Source organism: Citrus sinensis, chromosome 1, assembly GCF_022201045.2.
Source record: "Citrus sinensis cultivar Valencia sweet orange chromosome 1, DVS_A1.0, whole genome shotgun sequence".
NCBI classification, from domain to species: domain Eukaryota; kingdom Viridiplantae; phylum Streptophyta; class Magnoliopsida; order Sapindales; family Rutaceae; genus Citrus; species Citrus sinensis.
In genome coordinates, this window is record NC_068556.1 from 22,886,041 (window position 1) to 22,910,896 (window position 24,856).

General features: G+C 33.9%; 2 protein-coding genes and 1 long non-coding RNA gene across 7 annotated transcripts; 1 reads left to right on the plus strand and 2 right to left on the minus strand.

Annotated features, from left to right (window-relative positions):
• Positions 1-1,881: 1,881 nt before the first annotated feature.
• LOC102628376 (uncharacterized) lies at positions 1,882-4,057 on the minus strand. The gene has a single exon (XM_006489060.4). The coding sequence runs from the start codon at positions 3,929-3,931 to the stop codon at positions 1,955-1,957; it is 1,977 nt and encodes a 658-aa protein (XP_006489123.1). The 5' UTR covers positions 3,932-4,057; the 3' UTR covers positions 1,882-1,954.
• A 7,667-nt stretch (positions 4,058-11,724) lies between these two features.
• On the plus strand, positions 11,725-22,405 carry LOC102627497 (protein ALWAYS EARLY 3). Of its 5 annotated transcripts, none has more exons than XM_006489056.4 (19): positions 11,725-11,966; positions 12,466-12,587; positions 13,335-13,433; positions 13,820-13,882; positions 14,584-14,661; positions 15,054-15,243; positions 15,512-15,771; positions 15,857-16,235; positions 16,965-17,042; positions 17,199-17,431; positions 17,789-18,106; positions 18,186-18,364; positions 18,464-18,746; positions 19,551-19,796; positions 20,204-20,308; positions 20,676-20,819; positions 20,930-21,151; positions 21,637-21,939; positions 22,065-22,405. In XM_006489056.4, exons 2-19 carry the CDS (start codon positions 12,483-12,485, stop codon positions 22,233-22,235), a joined length of 3,456 nt encoding a protein of 1,151 aa, XP_006489119.1. In that variant the 5' UTR covers positions 11,725-11,966; positions 12,466-12,482; the 3' UTR covers positions 22,236-22,405. The 5 variants fall into 5 exon arrangements, with proteins under 5 accessions (XP_006489119.1, XP_024958479.1, XP_024958482.1 ...); XM_025102711.2 differs by having other exon boundaries at positions 11,725-11,962; XM_025102714.2 differs by lacking the exon at positions 20,676-20,819.
• A 132-nt stretch (positions 22,406-22,537) lies between these two features.
• On the minus strand, positions 22,538-24,378 carry LOC107178402 (uncharacterized). Its single transcript, XR_001509170.3, has 3 exons — positions 23,408-24,378; positions 23,223-23,287; positions 22,538-22,979 (listed from the first exon to the last, which is right to left on the minus strand). It is a non-coding gene; the product is annotated as an uncharacterized LOC107178402 (long non-coding RNA).
• Between the last annotated feature and the right edge of the window lie 478 nt (positions 24,379-24,856).

The window sequence follows — 24,856 nt, forward strand, 5'->3', positions numbered from 1 at the left end:
TCTTATCTTAGTCCTTTACTTGCATGATGATAAACACTTGTCTAAATAATGACATTGCTGGAATAACTAATTGTTTTGATTTCTTCGGTTCGGATTCCATTAATTCTTGGCTGTATTTTTGTCTTTCAATTTAATTTTTATTATTTTTTCAATTTAAACTTTTTAATATTCTTTTTCAATTAATTTTCTATTCAATAAATAATTCAATTAATTAAAAATAACAAATAATAATAACTAACAATTCTCATCAATACGCCAGTACATTGCTCTTGTATCCGGAAAAAACCTTCATGTAGAGATTAATAAAATATGATGAAGCTCCCCAGCTATTAAAGCTGCTCAGAGAGAATTCGGATCTTTCTAAGAAGACTAAATTTTTCAGTTTGAGTACAGAGGGTTGCAGTATTTGTAGAATCTTTGCGTCAGTGCTTGTTCTGCGTGTGATTGCATTCACTGACCATGGAGAAGAGGATTATTCCTAGAGCTGCTGTAATTTATTTTCCGTTCTTGCAAGATTTGATTAGGAGGAAAATTAGCTTAGTGAGATTTTTCGATCGTCTCGAAGCAACATTTCTGCGGATTTTTGTGAATTATTAGGAGAAAGTTTACATCAACCAGAAGCAGAAGATTAGACAGCAGCTGCAATGGGAACAGGGGGGGAATTTCCTGTCGGAAAAGGAGTGGTAGCTATGAGGTATTTTGCAGCTCTCTGTAAGCATTCATTGCGTATGAAAGTATTTATTGATAAGGTTCTGAAAAATTGAGAACATTGGAATTCCTTTTTCTTGTGAACTAAAGAGGTGGGAGTAGTCTATAGTTATCATAAAGCACCCACTCTTATTTCTTCATGCTTTGGATAGATAAAAAGGACCATTTGTAGGGATTCGCCTTTGTTTCTTTCCCATCGGGTTTGGCTGTGACCATTTGTGTGCACTGGAAAGAACAATCAGTTTCGCAAACTATTTATCAAGGATGCAGAGACTTGTAAATTGGTGAGACCAGTGAGCTCTACAGTCATTTATAGGGCTGCACTCAGAGAGACTTGTTTGCCATTCATATTGCACTCTTTATCTCTAAGCTCAATGATTTGATGTTGTTTTCTATATCCATCTATAATGCTGCTGAAAACTTTCCTTCGTTTCTCCTCTTGGTTCTATGGAACACATCGCGTATTTCATTTTTACGTTACTGTTCGTAACATATTTTTACTTTCATCTTAAAAGCTCATTGAAAAAGTATTGAAGTTTTCCCTCGTTATAACAAGTAATCGCTTTTCAAAAAATGGAATTTTGAGAAGACAATTGCTCTTATTAGCCGCTCGTTGCCTGAGGAGGAGTTTTAGCAGCAGCTTTTGTTCTTTTGTTTGTATTTTAAAATGTTTCATTTCAATCTCATAATGTGAACTTCCTGCAGAGATATGTGAATGTTTATAACGAAAATTTCCTGCTTTTGAATTTGGATCCCATATTGAATTGGATCGCATCATGTGACTCTGTGTATTTATAACAATGTATGACTTTGGTGCCGAGACGATGGGAAAGGAAATTAAAGGAAATAGGATGTGTCAATCCTTTGCTGACCGAAACAAACCCATGAAATTACTATTCTGCAGAACCAAGCAATAATATTCTCGTTAGCCAATCAATGTCAAATATTCCCTTTTTTATTCTATGGTGACGAGCACTATAACCATCAATTAATTGAACGAGGAAACTTTCAAGTCTTGACCCATTCTGGTCAAATCATAATCATTTAGATTGATTTTTCTATGGAGACATGCAATAGGGAAAATAAATTCGAGTATATTTCGGATAACGTCATCAGGTTGAATTTACGAATACTAATATTAAAAAATAAGTTTGCATTTCAACAGATGGCCAATAATAAGAAATTCATTGCACAGTTTATTCCCAAAAAAGAAAAAAAAGAAAAAACGTATAATTTACTCTCAGAGTCAATCCAACACAACTAGCTTCTGATACTCCTGTCCAGAGATGGCAGCTTCCATGACTTGCTCTGGGTTTATTACCCCTTCATTATCCAAGAACAATGTCAGCATATTCTTTGAAAACCCACTAACAAGAGCCACCCCTTTCTGCGTCCCAAGCACCGGCGTGGACCTTGAGTCTCTTAAATTCCAAAAAACAATCTCTGGCACCACTGACCCATACCCTTTTTCTTTATACTTGCTCACAATTACTTGATAATCTGTTTCCCAAGGATTCGCAGAAGCTTGATCAAATTCCATGTCACTAAACACAAATAGTCTCTTTATCATCTGTTCAGGTTTCAAGTTTCCATTCACAGCAACTTGCAGTATCAGATCGAACACTTTCTGAAAATCAGTGTTCATCCCCCACTCCATTTCCGTCACAAAGTCAGTCCTAGATCGAAGACTATCTCCTTCCAGAACCTGAAGCTCAGGATTTTCACTGAACGTAATAAGCTTCCCTTTCCATGGCTCTTCACTTAATTCAGACACCAAAACTCCCAGAGCAACAGAGACCTCCATTGGAGTTCCATGCATGCTGCCAGACACATCACAAATAGCCATACAATTCCTCAATTTCCCCTTCTGCATTAGATCATCAACAATCCTTTTCCACTGAAGCTCTGCCACTTGCCCACCATCGAAAGGATCATCTAAAGACCCGATTATCTCATGTGGAAGCAACGCACCAGCAGCAATTTTTGCCTTTCCAGCCTTCACATCTTCTAAATATTTCTTAAACCGTTCGGGGTCATGCATCAAAAACTTGTCTTTGTATAACTTCATCGCTACAGAGGCCACTCTGTTGTAAGGTAACGAGTCCCATCTATTGGCGCCTATGTACACTTCTGGCAACTCAAGAGCCTTCCTCAGCGGCACCAGCACTTGTTTTCTCAACCGATCACGCACCCTGTAAGCGTAATGAGCGTCTTCAATTCCTTCGTACTCTGTGTACAGTGTTTTCGGAAACACTTTTCTGGCAATGCTCTCGCAAATCAACGTGGCCCTGTCAAAGGACGAATCAATGGATGGGCACCACTTAGCAGCCAGGCTGATCTTTGTAACCTCACCGGATTCGTACAACTTCATGTCGTTTTTTAGGCACTCAGCGAAATGATCCGAAACGCGGTCGTATAGGAAACGGAAATCCGGATCAGAAGAGTATCTTGCTATAACTTTCTTTGCCGTATCAATCTTTTTCTCCTTTCTCAAGGCGCTGGCTCTCTCTTTTTCCAATTTGTTCCTCTGCATCGCGTTGGCGACTCTTAATTCTCTTGTGTCAGCCATAGCCGGTTTCTTGTTTCTTCTTTTTGGCTGCTGCTTGCAGTTTCTGCTCCTACTCATTATCATTCTGAATTTGCGGCCACGTCTTGAGTAAATCCTCTTCTTTACGATGCCGCTGCCCCCACGTTTTCTCCTCTCCCACTCAGCTTTTTGAATCTGCCTCACATCGGATCCTTCTAGAAGCCGGTAGATAATCTCCGGCAGATCCTTAAAGTATCCGAACTCAGCAAACAACGCCACGTTGCAAGCGAACGTCTTTGGATGCAACGAGTGGAGCCAAAGCGCTGCCGTATAGAACCCTTCTTTATCCGACTTTCCCGTGCCACGGACGCCCCGTAAATTACAGATCAGCTTGAGCGTGGTCAACGGATTGTGGGCCCAGGAAGCGTTAAGGAACCCTGTCAAAGTCTGAGGTGGCGTGCTGGGTACCACATGGAAGAAGAAATCGAGACAAGGGTTGCCGGAAGAGAGAAACGTTCCGGATCCGTTTTCGGTGAAGCCCATGGGAGGAGGCGTGGGGGTGGCCATGGCGGTTTTGTTAAAATTAGCCGCCATCAGATTCATGAATGGATCACTTATGGCCGCCGTTGGATCTGATTGTTTCGATTGTTGTTGTGGGTTTGAGTTTCGGAGCTCCGGCGGACCCAATAGAGCCATCCTGATTAATCTGGGATTAATTTGGGTATTGGTTTCGAGGGCTTTGTTTTAGGACGTTATGATATGTGGGTGTGGGGTTTCGGTAGGTCGTAATGACAAGAGACGGTGGCAGAGATGAAAAAAGTTTTTGAGTTTTGCAGCTGTTTAATAATAGGAGATTACTTGATCACCAAGTAGGAGATGTAATCGTTTATTTTATTTATTTATTTATTTATTTTTTACTTGGGCTCCAAGTTGAAGATGTTGGTTTTTATTCTTTCAGAATCCGAATCATGATTGCACCATAATTGTTTATTTTATTTATTCTGACTGTTTATTTTATTTATTCTGACTCTTTCAGATCAGAATCCGAATCATAAGCATAACCAAGCTGCCATGCAAGATTAATTAGATCCATACTAGCTCACTTGGAAGACGATGTCGTCCAATCTTCCTTACGACGTCGTATTTGATACTAATCAAAGCTAACCTTCACGTAATAGCTAGGAAACGATTCAAAAATCAGAATCCTGAAGTTACTATAATTTGCCTTGCAACCGACTATGATAAACAGACTTGCAGAAGCAATTAATTAAGCAATAATTATCATTAGCGGATTTAATAATGTCAACTATTTCGAACGACGTCTTAGGTGATATACTTTCAAGATTGCTAGTCAAGTCTCTGCTGCGCTTTAATTCCCTATCCAAGTCATGGCTCTATCTGATTTCCGACCCGAGTTTGCTAAATTGCAATATAATCAAACGGCTAAAAACAGCCCTCACGAAATCCTGATATCAACGCCTTCACTTCTTCAATCCTTAGACTGTTCAACAACCGCTTTACAACCGCTTTTGGTGATCAACATGCATTTAGAGAGTCGGGATATAGTTGACGTAGCATAGAAATGATAGTATATTTTGTCTTAGCGTACGTTCTTGAAAACTCAAGAAAACGTTCTTGAAAATTCAAGAAAGAGGACTCTCACAAAGGAGAAAATATTTCAATTGAGAAATACTGAATATTATTGATGAAAAGCTTAATAAGCCTATTTATACTGGTTATGATTATTTTATTCCTAATAAAATTATGGTTCCTTATAAGAAAAGGAATGTGATTTAAACAAGAAAATATAAAATAAGTTCTAATCAAACTAAAAAAAAAAAATTAAATTTATACTCTACTATGACTAGGTTTGTCCTATATCAGTTTCCTCCCCTTAGAAGAATTCGTCTTTGAGTTGATTCAATAATATGGCAAGTTTGGAAATATTGTAGTCGGCTGGGAGGTCCGCGACATAAGCAAAGTCATTGATTTTCTGCAAAATGCGAAATGGTCCAATCTTCTTGAGCTTGCTGTATTCTCCAACATGAAATGTGACTTTCGTAGATGAACCATCACTTGATCTCTAACAGTAAAGGATTTGAAGCACTTTTGCTTATCTGCGTCTACCTTGTACTTAGTAGAAGATTCTTTTAGTTTTTTCTTGACTTCCTCATGAACATTGATTACTTTGTCTATGAAATGATGCTCATTCCAAGTAGTTCAGGTAAGGAACCAAATCTAATGTATGTAAAGGAGGTCTAATGTAGACAATCTCAAAATGTGACTTTCCACTTGATCGATTGGGCACATTATTATAAGCAAACTCTACTTGAGATAAAACATAATCTCATTGGCAGGGATTTTCTTAAACCAAGCTCTGCATAATATTGCCTAATGTGCGATTAACAACTTCCATTTGTCAATCTGTCTATGGGTGACAAGTACTATTATACTGCAAGGATGTGTCTAGTCGCCTCCATAAGGTCTTTCAAAAGTAGCTTAGGAATTTGCTATCTCGATTGGAGACAATATTCTTAGGTAATTCATGGTAAGCAAACAACCTCACGGAAGAACATTTAGACTATATTTGTTGTGTTAGAAGTTTTCTTACATGGAATAAAATGAGCCATCTTAAAATAAAAAGCATTAATCAACAAATTACATCAATTATTTTTCATATTTCAACAAAGATAAGAGGCGATAACTCAGTTTGAATATTTGAATGGCAATTTATTATTCTTTTTCATATCACAACCAGGGTGATATTATTATAGTATCTAAAATGTTCCAATTTTTGATATGTAACAATTGATTGTGTTCAGTTTATGATAATTGACTAGTTCTAGTTTCTAATTGGTTGGTAATTTGGTGAGATTATTACTCAAGCTAGTGTTTTTTAGTAGCCACGTATCTTGCTTTGTTATTATAACACAAATGTAATGACAAATAGAGACTCTAAATCAATACAATCATAACTTTGTTTGGAAACTTTCTGAAGATAGATTGAAAATCTCCACTTGAATTGTCTAATCTACCAATAAAGGAGTATCGTTGTCTCATAGTCCGCTGATGTTCCACTTGCCATGTTCAAACACAAATCAAAATAAAAGATTGACTATATATAAGCAATTTGGATTCAGACGACCTAGTTCTTTCCTTCTATACAATATAATTATGAGTCATATGTCTGTAACTAAAATTCTCAAGCTTATCAACCGGTTTGAATGAATAAAAGTGGAGCCAATATCAACCTAATGCTGAAATTCTCAAGCTTATATTACTATTATATTTAAAAGTTAACTAATCATTGTTTTTGTTTATTTTTAGAAAATATTGAAAATCAATTATAGCAAGATGAAGAAAATCAATAAATTTATATTTATTTGTAAAATTTCTCTTTCAAAATAATAGATATTAAAATTTGTTATTGTTTTTGTATTTTGCATCAAGAAAAATAATTCTCTTTTTATCATAATGTTGTTAATAATCGTTGTAATTTAGTGTAAAAAATGATAATATTTAAATATTAGTAATGATAATTAAATGTTAGAAAAATGATACCTTTTAGTGATGAAATATTATTTGTTGCTAAAAACACATTTTAGTAATGAAATATTATTTGCCATTAAAAGTATTTTTAATAATGAAATATTATTCGTCACAAAAAGTGTTTTTAGTAATGAAATATTATTCGTATTATTTGTATAGCCTTTAACAATAAAAAGTGTATGCTTTAGTGACAATTATTTTTGTCGTTAAAGTTTTTTTTTAATTGTAGTGGACTTGCTCTTGTGGACGTGAACCAAAGGTGAACCAGTAAACATCATGTTAAAGTACCATCTAGAGTCAAGGCCAACTAGTTGTTTAGGTTGACCATAGTTTATTTTCATGCAATTGTTAGAACATACTTACCTCTACCAACATCGAGCTGAAATGCTCCCTTAACTTTTACATCTTCCTCATCAGTGCCAAAAGCAAACTTGAACTTAATTGGTTCTTTTCCACTATTTAACCCAATAAGATGTGTGATAGCTAGTAAAATCAGTGTAACCAGTATGCAAAACTCTTATCCATGTGTTTTGGATAGCATATGCAACCATCTTCCATATCTTGAACACATTATTCCTTTTCCTTGCAGAAGCCAACCGAAGTTTTTCATCAACCCAACCAACATTGTTAGGTATATAACAAGAAGTAACATCAACAAAAACTGGAATTACTATAAATTTCTCATCTTTTAGGTTAAAGCCCAACAATGCAGTTTTGACATCCTTGGGTCAAAGTGTTACCCAGTGGACAGCGTCATTCAAATAACACCCTTACAAATCAGAATCACCTAGAAATATGTAATGATAAGGGGTAGGAATGCCCTTTGGCTTTGACCAATAATCTTGTTTAAGAGAATAAATTGTCACTTTTTCACTCTTAGAATGTAGATCATCCTTAAGAAAATAACCAACAAAAACCTTATAATCAATAAAAAGAAACAATGTGTCACACTTGTCACTATCAAAAACTATGTAGCTGAAACCACTATTCAAAAAGTAATTATATCTTTAGCTTGTTGTGAGAAAAAGTCATGTTTCGGCAGCTCCTTATATTGACTTGTGGTACGGTTTCAAATAACAGCTAATCATAGTAATTGTAAGTAATGCAAACGAGACCTTTGTATAAGTTTATGATCTCATCATATCAAGATTGATGTTCATATGGAGTACCTAATTTTCTGAGACCATTGAGATTGTCGAATGTGTCTTCAAAATTCAATGATATCAACCCATAATCTGCTATATACAAGACCTTTGTATAAGCCTATCATCTTATCATATCAAGATTGATGTTCATATGGAGTGCCTAATTTTCTGAGACCATTGAGATTATCGAATGTGTCTTCAAAATTCAATGATATCAGCCCATAATCTACTTTATGGATGAGAATTTCACGGTGCTTTGACTTTCTTGAGTGGCTTTTGGCAAAAACAGGGTTATTGTGAACTATTAAAGTAACAGTCTTGTTAAGTAATGTAAATCTCATCAGTTGCTTATATCGACAAACTCGTAAAACTTTTTTCGAAAAAACATTCGGTTTTTGAGTATTGAGTAATATATAAGCCAAATATGTCCCTTAAACATTTATTTGCATCTTCAAGATCAACTCTTTCAACTTTCATAAATTAAAAAAAAATTCATTCAAATATTAATTAAATAACACAAGCTCAAAAATTGAAGGTCAATAGAATGCAAAATCAAAGCAACATGTCAAGCTACATTATAAAACAACCAGATAAATCACATCCCTTATATATTAATAAATCGTTTACATAAAGTGTAATAGAAGCAAATGTTATGGTCTTTTGCTTTCTATTTCAAATCAAAATACTCTCACACATGAGAGATTACTATGTATAATGACTTTTTAAAAAAAAGTATACATCTCAGCTAATATAATTTCGGAGTTCCTGTTTGGTGTACATCATTTCTTAAAGTATACATTATTTTTCAAAGAAAAAAAGAATATATTTGAAACAGTTGGAAAGATTAATTTTATCTTTTGGCAAATTAAATACCAACTTTCTTAGAAACTAAAAAAAAAAAATCTTCTTATTTAGTAACTAAAAGCTTTTTTTTTAATTTTCTTCTTTTCCTTCATCTAATTTTTCTTATATTTTTTTTTGGGCCAAATGGCCATATTTTTTTTTCCAATTGTTTGGTTAAAAAAAAAAATTGTGGTGTAAAAATTAATATTGAACATATTCGCTAATACACAAATTTAATAACTAAAATTTATGTTAAAGAACTTGTTTAGGATATAATTTGATTCCTTTGTTGTATATACTAAATTGTTATTAATTCATTTTAGATGTGCTAAATAGTTTAGATGGTGTTTTGAGTAAATTAGTTTAACTAGTTTAATTCAGTCACTTTTTGGTATTTTAAAGAGTGTAAAAAGTAAAACTTAATTTTTTAAATTTAGTACATGAGTATACAGAGTAATAAAGTGTTTGTAGTAATTTTTTAGAGTGCAAAAAGTCTAATGTTATCAAAATCAGATTTCGAAAAACTACCCCTCACTTGCTTTTAAAAAAATTATTAATAATTTTAAAAATACTAAAATTTAATTTTTAGGTTTTTAAAATAATTTTTTAAACTTTCAAAATAATTTCAAGTAGGCTTTTAGTATATGACATGAGGTTAATATCTTGTGTATTGGTTTCAAGGCGATTTTAAAGGAAAAAAACCATTTTCGCCTTGGTGTTTAAAATAATAGTCCATTTTATTCTAATTTTTTAAATAATAACTCATTTCACCCATATTTTTTAAACAATAGATCAAAATACCCTTCCATAAACTTACAACTAGTTTATTCTATAATTCATTGAGGGTAAAGTACGATTTCCAGTTAAATAAATGCAAATCATTTTAACATGAAAATATCAAGAACAATTAAATAAAATCTGCATAAATTTAAAATTTAAGGACAACTAATGAAGAAAATAATGCTAAAGAATATGTAATACACACACGTGCGCGAATGAATTTTTTTTAATGAATTCAACTAAATTTTTTAATAATAATAATATTCTTTTTATTATTATTATTATTATTATTATTCAATCATTAATCATTGTCTATATTAAGATCAATGATAAGATAAAAGATAAAAGAAACCCAATACAATATATTTTATTATGTAGTAATTTTAATTATGTATTTTTATGTCTTTAGGTCATGTTTGGTTGGGAGGAGAGAATGTAGGAAAGGAAAGTAATTTAAATTCTCTTTTTATTTCCATTGTTTGGTTTAACAAAATGTATAAGAATTTAATTTCCATTAGAATTTAATATCCATCATAATGTAGAATTTGAATTCCACACTAAGTAGTGAAGAATTTAAATTCCTCTTATATTAGAAACTAAAGTTTTCAAAATTACCCTTCATATTTTTAACTTATTTAATGACATTAATAATTTTTATTTTATTAATTTAATATTATAAATGGATTATCGCCGGAAAGTCGTCGGACCACTGCTGGAAAATCGCCGGACCACCGGCGAGGTCGCCGGATTACCGTCGGATATCGCAGGAATGTCGCCGGACAACCGTTGGACTTCGCCGGAAAATCGCTGGACCTCCGCCGCCAGCCACCGGACTGCCATTTTATTATATATATATATATATTATTACTAATATAAATAATTTAATATTTAAGGTAAAGGATAAATTTGTCTAAAGAAAAAAATTATAATTCATTTTCTTATCAAATTTTATATAAAACCAAACAAAAAAATTTAATTTCACTACTCTTCTCCATTCATTTCTTCTCCCTTCCTCTCCATTCCACTCTTTTCCTCTCCTCCCTTTTCTTCAAACCAAACATGACCTTAGTGAATATTTTTTTAAGTAAATGAAAGAGTTTGTATTTACTTTTAGTAGAATAATAATACATATTGATTATTTATCTTGACCATGTTAAAATTAAGGACAAACTAAAGGATTAAAAAAATCACATTAGTGTCTATGAGATCATTTTTTTTATTTTGTCCTAAATATATATTTTACATATTATCTAGTGTTATTACTATTTATTTATTAAGTTATCTTTAAATTTTAAATTTATGCATAAAGAAATTTTTTTTATTATCTTTTAGAGTTTTATTTTAAAATAGTTTATATATCATTATTTAAAAGTTATATTTTGCCTTCAATGAATTATTTAGTATACTAACGGTAAATTAATAAAAGGTAATTTAGACTATTATTTAAAAAGTAGAAATGGAATGAACTATTATTTAAATAGTAAAAATAAAATAGGTCATTGCAAAGGAGGGAAGAATACATTTTTTTAAAATATATAAACTAGTTACTTAAGTCAACGGCAAGTCAAAGCATACATCTAAGGAGAATTTCGTCATTACACAGTAAGTGAAGGTCACTATTCTTAACCCATAAATATTAAAAAAAATGATATAAAAAATTCTTTGCTCAGTAGAGAAAAACTTTCGAAAATGGTAACCGAGTAATTCATTAGAAGAGTGAATAATTGTCGTGTATGAGTGATCCAATAATTAAAGTTGTTTGTGTTAGATGGTAAAACATTTCACTTATAATACTAAAATTGATTAATATATGAACAATAACCAACAAATATAAATAAAATCCAAGTAACAGCGACAGGTGAATATTAATTAATTTTTTAAATTTAATTACTTACTTTTATTTAGACAATAAAATAATGAAAATTTTGTTATTGATAAGACAAACAAAAATAAAATCTAATCAAAATAAATCCTCAATGTCAAAGCGGCAAGAAAGTCAACACATTGCCTCGCAGGAAACAATTAATCATTTTCTAAACAAATCCAACGGTTTTGATTGAAACATCAACACCACGCGTACGGTTAGAAAATACACCCATAGCACGGACCCCACTTACACCCTCACAACAATAACAACAAAACCGATAATCAAATTTTAAAAAACAAAAACTTAAATAAAACACACCTCTTTGGGCTGATTTTTTTTTTTTATTTTAAAGTTTTCGCGGTTATTGCCCCGAAATTTTCCTTCTCCATTTTCCTTCCACATAATCCAATCATCGTTATCAATTATCATTTAACAATTAACAAAATCTTCTCCTAATCTTTATTTCACTGCTTTAGCGTCTTTGCTCGATTCGTACTTCTTCTTCGCTGACAAATGCTTCATCAATCCGCATCGTCTTGATCGGCAAGTGAGTTCAAATTACGTTCGTTTTTTCCGTTATTCGCTTCAGATCCTTTGCTTTTGGTCTCTATTAGGTTTCATTAATTGTCAAATTTGTAACTGTAAAGTTGTTTCACAGTTTAGAAACGTTTAAATTTATAAATTTGAAATTCTGATTTTCTTTGATTTTCCTGCTCGGTTTCACGGGAACCAAACATTTTCTTAGTAGCATGTCAGTGAACAATGGGATTTCATTTTAGTTGTTGGCATATTAAGCATGTGACAGTGTGAAATTCTGTAGATTGTTAGATATTGCAGTGGATTAATTGATTTTTTTTTTATTCGACATGCATTACATTCTATAGTTTATGAGCTGAATATGATATTATGATTAATTTATTGCAATTGACAAGTGTTTGCTGTGTGTGTGACATTGTTGAGGCTGTATGGTATCTTTGTTCGATCTACTTTCCTGGACAATACAAATTTGACTATGAATTTGTTGTCTTTAATTTGCTGGGTATCAGGCTTGAGTAAGTTACTTATGGCCCCAACAAGAAGATCTAAAAGTGTGAATAAGCGGGTTGCTTATACTAGTGAGGTTGCTTCCAAGAAAAAGGCAGAAAATGCGGACAGAAGCGGGAAGCGGGTGAGTTCTTGCCTTGTTCAAAGGATAAATTTGTTCAACATGTGTCCCAATATATGGAGTTGTACATTATTTTGCATTGTTTAATTCCTATGTGCCAAGTAAATTAAGTTCCATTTATTTTCATGCTTTAAGCAATAATGTGATATCTCAGCTTTTTGGCTTGTTATATTTTGACAGTATACATTCTTGTTTCTACATATTGAATGGATAATAATGTTCTATTTTTTTTTTTTGGGTCTATTTCTCGTGTTGCTCAAGATTTTAGGAATGTTTTTTTTCTTCCTCTAGTAGTTTGGTTAATATCCCCTAAAATTTAAACAAAAAAATCTTTCTTTTATATTCATCATCAATTTCAAATGGACATTCGTTTCATGATTTTTGGAAGTTCCTCTTTTCAAGCTAAAGAGGTGGTTAGTATTATCTACATCATTTCTAATTAATTAAATGTGAGAAGAGAAAAGGCAAGAAAGAATGAATTTTATGTTTCTTAGGATTTTTTAATACTTAACGTGACATCTGCGGTAGCAGAGAAGTAGCTACCTAGGTGCCTAATAGGGGAATTATCAACCAAGAGTAAAATTTCACCTTTATGATTTAAAACAGGAATTGTTAAGATTCGAACAGTTCGTGCAACTGCAAACAGAAATCTTTTGTAGGAATCTTTATTTGGAACCAATGACAGTTTTCTTGTGAAAAATTTTGTTGTGGTTCGTTTCTTATTTCTATAACCATTTTTATATTATTCAGAAGAGGAAGCTGTCTGACATGTTAGGGCCACAATGGAGCAAAGAAGAGCTTGAACGTTTCTATGAAGCATATCGTAAATATGGGAAAGATTGGAAGAAGGTTCGTTCCAACTTCTCAAGTATGATGCTCTGACCTTATGTCAAATGGTGGACTATTACTTTGACTAATCCTACTCCCAATAGTAAATATGAGTTTATATTGGGAACTACCATTACTAAGAATTAGAATTAATTTTCTTGGAAAAAACTTGTGACAAATTTTTTTTTTTTTAAACAAAAAAAAAGGTAGAGGGGTGGGCAAAGCCCGAATCAATTTTTTTACTTCCTATCTTGCCCATAATTCAAAAATGGGTGGCCAGCCAAAGTTCATGTATGAACTTAATAACTTTACATGACCGTGCAATTGGTTAAGTCTATTTTTGCTATTGAGCAGTGCATTATTATTATAACAACTTCTTCAAGTTTTTGTCTCATTTGGATGCATAGATAGCTGCTGCAGTGCGTAATAGAACAGCGGAAATGGTAGAAGCCCTTTTCACTATGAATAGGGTACGCACAACCACCAACTATCTCAAATATGCTGTAACTGATCTTGATTTCCTTAATTTGCAAAGCTTCTACTTCTTTTCCTTTGATGTTTATCTTGTAAAGAGTTTATCTCTTTCCTTCTTAACATTTAAACATTTAACTTCCTGCATTGTGTTGCTTCTTTTGCTGGTGCTATTGAATGTGCACTACGGGGTATTGCTTATGCCATTTTAAACTTTGTGTCCGTATTCCTGCAGGCTAGTTGTTGTCTGTATTTTTAGTTAGGCTAAAAGGTAGAGATAATTCAGTTTAACGATATACAGATGATTGTTTAGGAAGATACAAGGAATGTTTGGTCTCATCACCCTTGCTAATCCTTCTTGGAAAAAGGAAGGAAGTTCACTGAAAGTTCATCTGATCTGAATCAGTTCTCACAGTCAAAACTTTACTAGGTTTTGCTGCTTTGAGTTTAATCAAGCTCAAAGCCACTTCATCAGTTTCGGTTGACTTAGATGTCTTTACAAACTATTCCTGTTCATATGGATTAAATTAAAGAGGTGGTAAAGCAGGTATCAAATATTTCAAGAGCCATTCTGTCGTCATTACACCTGATGTTTTAATTCATTCATATGACCAATAAAATCTCAATACTTTGACAGCTTGCAAATGATGTAACAAAATAAGGAGGATGATTTTCACCATAGCTTTTGTTTGAAGTGCAGGCTTACTTATCTCTTCCAGAGGGCACTGCTTCTGTGGTTGGACTAATAGCAATGATGACTGATCACTATGGCATTCTGGTGAGATTGCGATTTAATCTTTGATGGGAATGTAGACTTTTCTATGGATCTTAGTTTAGGAATGTTGATGTATGGTTCTCAAAGTTGGTTACTGAAATTTGTGCATATTAAGATTGGTTGTCTTTGTTTTTTCTTAGTTTGAAGTTACTTTTCCTGTAAATGTCTGACCTATTTCTATTTCCAAGTCAAATACTGATCAATGTTTAAAACGTGTTCAAGTGATTTTGTGATTATTGGTGGCCCTTGCCTTCTTAAATCAAGTGCCCTGATATTTAACAGAGCATGTGATACATAAGTTATAACTAATGTTATTTATCTATAGCAATTGAGCGTGATGCTTCTTGTGAGGATGGTTTGTGTGGAATTACAGTTAATAGATTATTGCCTGGCAGGCAGGGAGTGATGGTGAACAAGAAAGTGACGAGGCAACAGGATCATCTCAAAAATCTCAGAAGTGTGCTGGTGGAAAATTTCAAAATCCACCCCCTAAAGGATCAGATGGTCCATCTCCCGATCTTCTAAACTTTCAGTCAGCTGCACCAAATTATGGCTGCCTGTCATTGTTGAAGAAGAGGCGCTCTGGTGGTGTTTTATATCTCTCTATTTCATATGCTTTAAACTTTTAGCAGATTCATAATCTTAAGGAGCTTGCTAGTAATGATATAGATCTTATATGAAAAAAATTTGAAGACTTTGACATGGGAGTCATCTTTATCATTTTGAGCTTTTGACTTATTTTAACTGTTTTTCTTCATGTCTTTGGAAGGCAGATGGTTACTTTTCACCAAATTATCAATTATTGTAGTGTTATTGATGCCTGATTTTCTGCTTATTCTCTAATCTGTTATAGGAAGTAGACCTCGTGCTGTTGCAAAAAGGACTCCTCGTGTTCCCGTCTCATATTCTTATGACAAAGATAATACAGAAAAGTATATTTCCCCAATTAAACAAGGATTGAAGCCAAGGTTGGGTACTATTGACGATGATGTTGCTCATGAGATAGCACTAGCATTGACAGAGGCTTCACAAAGAGGAGGTTCTCTGCTAGTTTCCCAAACACCAAAAAGAAAAAGGGGAAAGCCATCACCTGTTCAAAAAGGTTCAAGGACGGTAATTTTCTCTTTATTTCATGATCTCTGATGCTCTTTTTGGTATTGTTTGGATGTGTTATATTAATTTTTATTATGGTATATAGTGTGATGTATCAGAAATGAACAGCTCCAAGCCTCATGGTAGTGAAATGGATGAGGATGGTCGTGAATTAAGCTTAGGAAGTACAGATGCTGATAATGGATATTATTCTCGAGACAAAATTTATTTGATGGATGCAGAAACTGCTGATACAATTGAAATTCAGCAAAAAGGAAAGAGATACCACAGCAAGAAACTAAAACAAGAAGAAAGTGTAAGCAATCATTTGGATGACATAAAGGAAGCTTGTAGTGGGACAGAGGAAGGACAGGACATGGTTGTTACGAAGGGAAAATTTGCGATGGAGATTGCAGATGAAAAAAATTCAACATCCTATTCCAAGGGTTCCAAGAAGAGGAGTAAAAAGGTTCTGTTCAAAAGAGGTACGTCAATGATCACATTTGGTTATATTCTCTTCCCTTGTCCTTCGATCTATGCTTAAAATATTGTACGCTTTTGATTCCTCCAATAAGTTCTATATGAATGCTTTAACTTTCTTATTTCTTTCCCCTTTTTCTGAATGCTTTATTCTTGCTGTCTGCCTTTGCCTATTGGCTAGACGGAAGCTTGTTTTGTTTTATGGAGTTGCAAGATTTGTGTTAGTAACTAGAACAGCAAACTTATCTGTCTATTTTCTGTCATGGGTCTAGTGGTTATTCTAGAGAAAGACGGAGGTGAGGTTACTTTATCCATCCATTTTATGCTTGAAAGTTATTGTCCTTTTGTATATTATTTGGATGAGGTGGAAATGATATCAGTCCTGATGGTTCCCTGAGTCCTTGAATTTTGTGAGCTGAATGAATTCTTATAAAGCTCGTCAGTGAAATTTTAACCTAAATTCATTATGCATCTCCCATGAGCTCATGATGGTTTAAACTTCTGCTAACTTGATTGTTTGTCTGAAGTGATCAAGTTTCTGTTCTTTTTCCATTGGTTTTTATTTATGTAAGTTGAGAAGTTGTTAATTGATTAACTAGCATTCAACTTCATGACAATTTTTATTTTGTTCTGTTCTAATAGTATTAATGCACTGAGCTTCAACTTTGACATAGGGTCTGTATTCTGTTGGAGCATGTGTTCATCTCTTCATGACAATTTTTGTTTGACTGTAGATGAGAGCTCAGAATTTGATGCCTTGCAAACTTTAGCAGATCTGTCCTTGATGATGCCAGAAACAACAGCTGATACTGGTGAGTTATCTATACTCTTAAGTGGTCCTTACATTACTTTGTTCTACTGCCATGTACTTTTAGCTATTTTCAAATTTCAGTTTAAATTGTGGATTTTATTACTGTTATTACCATTTTCTTAGACATAACCAAGATCCAATCTTCTGTCTGTCTTAGAATTATCCTTGCAGTTAAAGGAAGAAAAGCCTGAAGCAGTTAATGAGTCTAAACTGAAGGGGAATCGTTCAAGTACTGGGGTTAAAGACACTGCTATTAAAACATCTAAACTGGGAAAAGATTGTACTGATGATGTTAGTGTTATTCCAGAATCAGAGGAGGGAAATCATTTGACAAATTCTGGAAACCGGACAAAGAGGCAAAAGTTTTTGCCAATCAAACTAAGGATGGATGTAAGTCTGACTAACTCCTTACTTTTTCCTTTATACCGATCTATTCATTCTGATCTGTCCTGTGGTTCATGACTGTATGCAAACTGGGAAGTTCTGGGTTTTAAAGATTATGCACATCTTGCACTTTGTTCCTTTTCAGTAACCCCTATTATGTTGAATTCTTATTGACTTTTATCTGCCTAATGTTATTTATAAAGTTTACTTTCTTTCTATTGTGTGGTGGGTTTTTGTTTCCAGGACATTCGTGGTAAGATGAATTTATCTTACCATCTCTTGTTTTCCTTCTGGTTCTTCTTCTTATTCTATCTCTCTTATTTTTTGTTCCCTTAGTACACACATCTCTGTCTCTTTTTGTAGGCTACAGAGGAGTTGAAGAAGTTTATAAGTAAAGGTAAACGCTCGCTTAGTGCTTCACAATCAAAACATGGAAAATTGGTGAAACCTCCGGAACATACTTCAAGTACTGATCATGAAAAGGAAGGGAACAATTCTGCTTCATCAACTGCACTTGTTCGAACTGCAAACCAGGTCAATTTACCCACCAAAGTCAGGAGCAGGCGTAAGATGAACAGGCGAAAACTCTTGATAGAGAGAGATAAAATGTCTTCTGAGGATATTTTAAATGACCACAATAGAACCAACTCCTCATTCTTTGATAGAGCAATCAAACAGAAGGTTATATATGGTTTATAATTTCAGATTTCTCTAAGTTACTTGAACATGTAATTCATTTTAGGTGAATGTATAATTACAGGAACAGCTTTCTAATTGCCTATCTTGGTACCAAGTACGAGTGTGGTGTGTTTGTGAGTGGTTCTACAGTACAATTGATTACCCATGGTTTGCTAAAAGGGAGTTTGTGGAGTACTTGGATCACGTAGGGTTGAGTCACGTACCAAGATTAACACGTGTTGAATGGGGTGTCATTAGGAGGTATTTTACTTTTAACTGCTTATATTATCTGCGGTCATGCTACACTTTTGCCCACATTTTTCATAATTTTTGGCTAAAGTAACTGTCTGATTTTCACAGTTCCCTAGGCAGACCACGGAGGTTTTCTGAGCAGTTTTTGAAGGAAGAAAAAGAGAAGCTTAATCAATACAGGGAATCTGTCAGAAATCATTATTCTGAACTCCGGTCTGGTACTAAGGAAGGACTTCCAACTGATTTAGCTCGACCTTTGTATGTTGGGCAACGTATTATTGCTGTTCATCCTAGGACAAGAGAGATTTGCGATGGAAGTGTACTCACAGTTGAACATAGTAGGTACAGGGTTCAATTTGACAAGCGTGAACTAGGGATTGAGTTTGTCCAAGTAAGTCATTTTATTGCATATCTATCAACATCTTATTTATTCATTTTATTTAATCAAAAATCTTTTGGAATCTTTGTTCTGTTATTTGATAACTATGAATCTTTTAACTCAAAACAATTGGCATAGTGGATTCTCTTGTCCTGTGATGGCAAAGATGGTACTCAAAGTTTCTGGTGGTTTTTCTTTGATACAGTTTACTCAATAAATACTAGACAGTGTTTGCCTGTAGTGAATTGCTCCTTTCAGTTATCCTTGTATTAATTCATGCTGTTGTTGGAGAGCTTTATGAGCTGGGAGGTCTACTCTTAAAGTTCTCTAATTAAGTTAGAGCATCCTCATCATAAATGTGTGAGATGACTGCTACATTCTCTAAAACTTAAGAACTCAAGAGGGCTTCCAGTAAGAGAATAGAGCAAATCCAAATAAATGAATACAACAGTGTTTGCTGATCTGAGTGAGAATAAGATTAGAATTGACGATGACAGTTCCAAAAAAAAAGGCAAGTTTATGTTAAAACACCTTCCTAGTTCCCCCAAACCTCTAATACTTCAAAAAATTATTTACCATTATTGCTAATTTATATGTCAAATACTTGGTTCTGGATGCTGACAATGTCAATTGTTCATCACTTTCTGCCAGAAAACTAGCAAAGTATCTGAATTGTAATACCCATGAACGGTGTTTTGCTAACTTACTAATGTAACAATTCATTTTGTTTGAGATATCTATTACTAATCCTTATTTTACTTTTTTTCCTGTTTCCCTTTTTTTTTTTTCAATTATTATGGACCTTTTCCGTGGCAGGATATTGATTGTATGCCTTTAAATCCGTTGGAGAATATGCCTGCATCTCTTACAAGGCCAAATGTAGCTTTTGGTAAATTTATGGATAATTTCACCGAGCTCCAAATGAATGGGCAGCCAAGAGAAAGGGATATTGAAGGGTACATGAAATTTACCCCTTGTGAGAACCTTGAGACTGCCTATGCTCCCTCTCATATCTCCCCTTCAACCAATTATCCCATCAACAATTTATTACAGCAACATAAGGTAATGAGATTTTTGTTATATGCCTATTAAATTGACTAAATCCCAAACCATTGATCTTGTGATTTGCTGGCGTTTTTCTTATTACAAAATGTTAACTTTAAGGAACAAAAGTGTGCTTCAATTGCTTCGTGTGAATCTTTTAATATAAAACTGCTATATTCTACTGATTGTTCTTCTAGACTTAACTAAGTGAAACATGATCTCAACTGTGTATTCCACCTGCAATGATGTTCTTCTCTCATATCTTGTTATATAGAGCCGTATCGCCCCCACTGCACCAAAATTTTTTCCCCCTTTTTTTCTTCTTTCAGAAGAACCATAATCTTATTCCTGTTATTAAATATTTGAGGAATTTTCCGGAAACAGAATAATGGTTATCTTATTGAGGAGGAAACTGTTTTGAGCAGGGGGTTTCATATACTGACTCAGAAGTTCATGTGGGGTCTACTGGACAAGCGAAGGAAGAAGATGTACTAGCTCTTTCCCACTTGAGACATGCGCTGGACAAAAAGGTTTTACATCTTGTTAGCCAATAGTGCATCAATTGTAGATGTTCTCTGCTGATGAATTTTCCTTTTCATTTGTTTTTATGCAAGTAGTTCAATGAAATGTCTCTCTTTTGTTATGAGTTTATAACTTTATATCCTGGCATATTGGTACTTAAGGTTGCACCTTTAAGTACAGTTCTCTTCGATGTTTTTATCACTGCACTTCTTTTTATCATTTTTTTCTACTATCATGAAACTTTTTCATCCAAAGCTGCATTAAGAAATTATTCTGAATCTTTTTCATCTAAAGCCGCATGACGAAATTAATCTAAGTTCTGCTGTTGGCATTTATATTTGGGAAAGAGCTGATGGCTCGTGTTATAACTTCTAGGAGGCAATTGTGTCTGAGTTGAGGTGCATGAATGATGAAATTTTGGAAAATCAAAAAGATGGAGACAACTCTTTTAAGGATTCGGAACTTTTTAAGAAGCACTATGCTGCAATACTATTGCAGCTAAACGACATTAATGAGCAGGCATGAGTTCTTTGTGGCACATTACAGCTTTGCTCCCTTCTCCTTTATTTTGCACCATTATGATCTGATAATTTTTCAATTGCTTGACTTGATTGGTCTTTCTTGTGCAGGTTGCTTCTGCTCTTTTCTGTTTGAGGCAACGCAACACATACCAAGGGAACACTTGTCTCACAGGGTTAAAACCCATGTCTGGATTAGGTAACCTTGGTGGCGGCCTCCCAAATTCTTTCGATCATTCTGCATACCAAACCCCAGAATCTGGACCTCATGTGGTTGAAGTGGTTGAAAGTTCAAGAAGTAAAGCCCAGAAAATGGTTGATGTGGCTGTTCAGGTAAGCAAGGCCAACAAATTATTTTTTGTCCTGTCCTGTTCTGCTCTTTGCAGGTATCCTGCAATACTTACAAAATTGTATAGAGATGAGGATTATAATCTTTCCATTTCTTTTAACTTCCTCTAAATTGAAATATTTTACTTCTCAAATTGAAGAATTTACAGTGAAAAAATCACATCTCCTACAACCTTTGTTTGGTGTGGATCTTCCCTCAGTTGTATTCCAAATGCTCAACCCATCAGTGTGCAGACTATACTAATATTGACCTTGATGGCCAAAGAAATGTTCTGTTTTTTTTTTCTGGTTTTCCGTGGGGAGTGGGGCTGTTGTAGTATTTGGTTAGGACTTGATTTAGCCATTTTGAGGAAAGATGTTTCAACATCCAGTCTTTTGAACAATGGGTTGTAATTTTGGCATGTATAGATTTAATTAATTAATAATGCAGTGCATTTATTAATATTTTAAGACTAAACTCACTATTGCAGGCATTATCGTCATTGGAGAAAGAAGGAAATGGAATTGAGAGGATTGAGGAGGCTATGGATTATGTTAACAATAAGCTTGCAGGAAATGATTCAGGCATGCCATCAATTAGGTCATCTACCTCTGCAGATTTAGTTCACAGCTCTCGTAATTCTCAGGATCAGCAGCTGGAGACACATACAACAAATCTATTGGCAAATAGTCGTGCGCCTGATTCTACATTGAACAATTCATCTGATGAAAATTCTGCCCACATTCCCTTGGAACTAATTGCACACTGTGTAGCGGCCTTGTTCATGATTCAGGTAAATTTTAGGATTCTAATGTAATCTTATTTGGATTGTTATGAACTCGACACACATTAATGTGGCTTATATTCAAAACTATGTAAATCCCTGACCCCTGATAATTCTCATAATCCCATATGCAGAGATGTACAGAACGAGATTTTCCTCCGGCAGATGTTGCTCTGGTTCTAGATTCTGCAGTCACGAGTTTGCAGCCATGTTGTTCACAGAACCTTCCAGTTTATGCGGAGATACAGAAATGCATGGGAATAATCAGAAACCAAATATTGGCATTGATACCTACATCTACATAGCATTAGCATAAGGCTAAATACTCTGAAGTATCTTGTATGTAAAATCTGCAATGCATGAATTTTGTCGCCTCATATCGTGCCTGTGTACGTTTGTGTCCATACACTTTTTTTTATCTCAATAATTATTTTTTTCATACGTCAAATAAAATTCCAGTACTCATTATCAGTAATTCAGTATCCGAGAAACCTTCCAGATCTGAAGAAGGAAAATTGGAGAAATTGACATGGCTTCTTTCGGCTTCTGAATCAAACTATGTGATGAATAATTTGTAGCATTTTGTCTTCAATTGGTTACTACTTATATTCCTCATTATATGCAGAGTATACGGGCTATAAAATCATAGGGCTGCAACCATCGATATCAACAAGAAATCACGCACGTCTAACTCTTTTTTTCTTTTTTCCCCCTTCCAGTCAAGGGTATTGCAGGATAAATTTTAGTGACTTGACAACAAAAGGTGGATAATGAATGACCCATCAACTAATTTTGCTACACAATTGACCAAACGCGTCACTGCAAATGATCAAAAGCTACAATGACTAATTCGGTATACAGCGAGAGACCGATATAACCAAAAGCCTATTGTCATTGCTACACCATTCCTCCGTGTTCTGCTTTCCTGCTTCTTCTCCAGTACATTCAGGGTTTTAATCCGTTAAAACAGGTTTTTCATGCGGTTCGATATTAAAACCATCACAATTTTAACTTCTTTTTGGGACTTTTCGACAGAGCAGATTCACCACCTGCAGCAGAAAAGACGTAATCAGCCAGCGCTCCAAAAAAACAAAATAAGTGAATATAAAGACCATCAATGGACAGAACCTGTTGCTTTTTGCCTTTTTTTTAATTTTTTTTTGTTTTTATTCGTTTTCTTTTTCATTTTCTCAAGTTCCTTTGGCTCAGAGTTTCCAGCTTGTATGCGACAAACAAAAACACCACGACAGCCTTGATATCAAGTTATATATATGAATGCCAACTTAACGCACCTCAGAGTCACTAAACGAACTCGCATGTCCAGTGATTCTACCTGAATTTGAAGACCCCACCTGACCTGCAAAGGGGGAGAAGTAATCAGTCCCAGTGCACTAACAATGTATACGTTTTGCATCGATACATGCATCACTTATCACACATTAAGAAGGCCTGAACAACAAGATGAATAAGTTTTTACCTTTTACTAATATGGTGCTTTGATTTCTTTCTTTAGTACTTGATTTTTACTATTTTTAAGGACAGTGTAACCGTTTATAAGGGGCTGCAGAAGAATGAAAATCTCCCTCTAAAATACGGAAGAAACGGTATATCCTTATGGCCCGCTGGGTATGGAATACTGGATATGATGGGATAGGATAACATGTGATAAGATGAAATGGGTTAGATTATGATAAAATTGAATATGATTTCGCTAAAAGAAATCCAACTTGAACAATCCGGAGTTCAAGCTTGTGAGGAGAAAACAGTCAGGAACTTTGCTGCGGCCACAGAGAGAGGAAAAAAGAGACCGAGAGAGAGATTAAAAGAAAGGCTAACTCTGTGTTACGATGAACGTAACATACATTCAAAAGAAACAATATCAATAGATACCCCTAATTTTTATGGAAACTACACTATTTGAATTAAAAGAAATACTTTTAAATCTTAAAGAAGAAATAAAAGAAATTAAACAAGAAATAGGAAAAATAAAAATAGAATTATCTGTAATCCAAATAAGTCATAAGAAAAATAAAAGAATAGAAAAATTTGAAATACTAAAATCTGGAATAATTGGGACAAGCTTTAAAGAGCCCATACAAAAACCTCAACCAGGTAGTTATGATGACTGGTTCATAAAGACTCAATACCCAAAAATATTAGAAGAAATAGAAAAACTGAAAGCAGAATTAAAAACTAAAGAAAAAGGTAAAGAAAAATTAGAAATAAAAGAAACATCACCTAGCGATACAGATTAATGGATGAAACACTAGAAGAATTAACAGAAAAATTTAGTGATATAAATCTAAGTGATTTGGAAGAATTTGAAAGAGAATATTATATAAAAATGAATGTTACTGGAGGACCAGAAATGAAACCTAATGTAGCAGAACCAAGCCATAAGTATGAAACAAATAAAAAGAAAAATAGACCATTTTTTGAATATTATCCACCTATCAAAAATAACCAATGGAAAAAAGAATACCAACCTAATAATGACCATTTAATACCAATAAGCAATGCAGGCACATTTATAGATTTAGACTGCAAAACAGATCCCCGAAAGGCCTTAGTAGAATGGGAAATGCAAATGAAATTATTTTTTCTGTTTAATGGATCAAGAGAAGATTGGAATGTGGAAACAGAAGAAGAAAAAATAAATATATTTGCTGATATTTTAATAGCAAGCTTCACAGGAAATGTATTTAATTGGTGGAAAGGATTAAGTGAGGATACACAAAAATTAATAAAGGATTCAACTAAGATAGCATTAGGAAAAAATAAAGGATTAGGAATTGAAAGAATAATCGAATATATTGCTAGTGAATTTTTAGGGGAAGATTGGTTACTAAACTCAAAAAATGAATCAAAACGTGATAAATTAGAAGCAAGAATGAAATTGATAAATTTAACAATTTGTAATATGTGT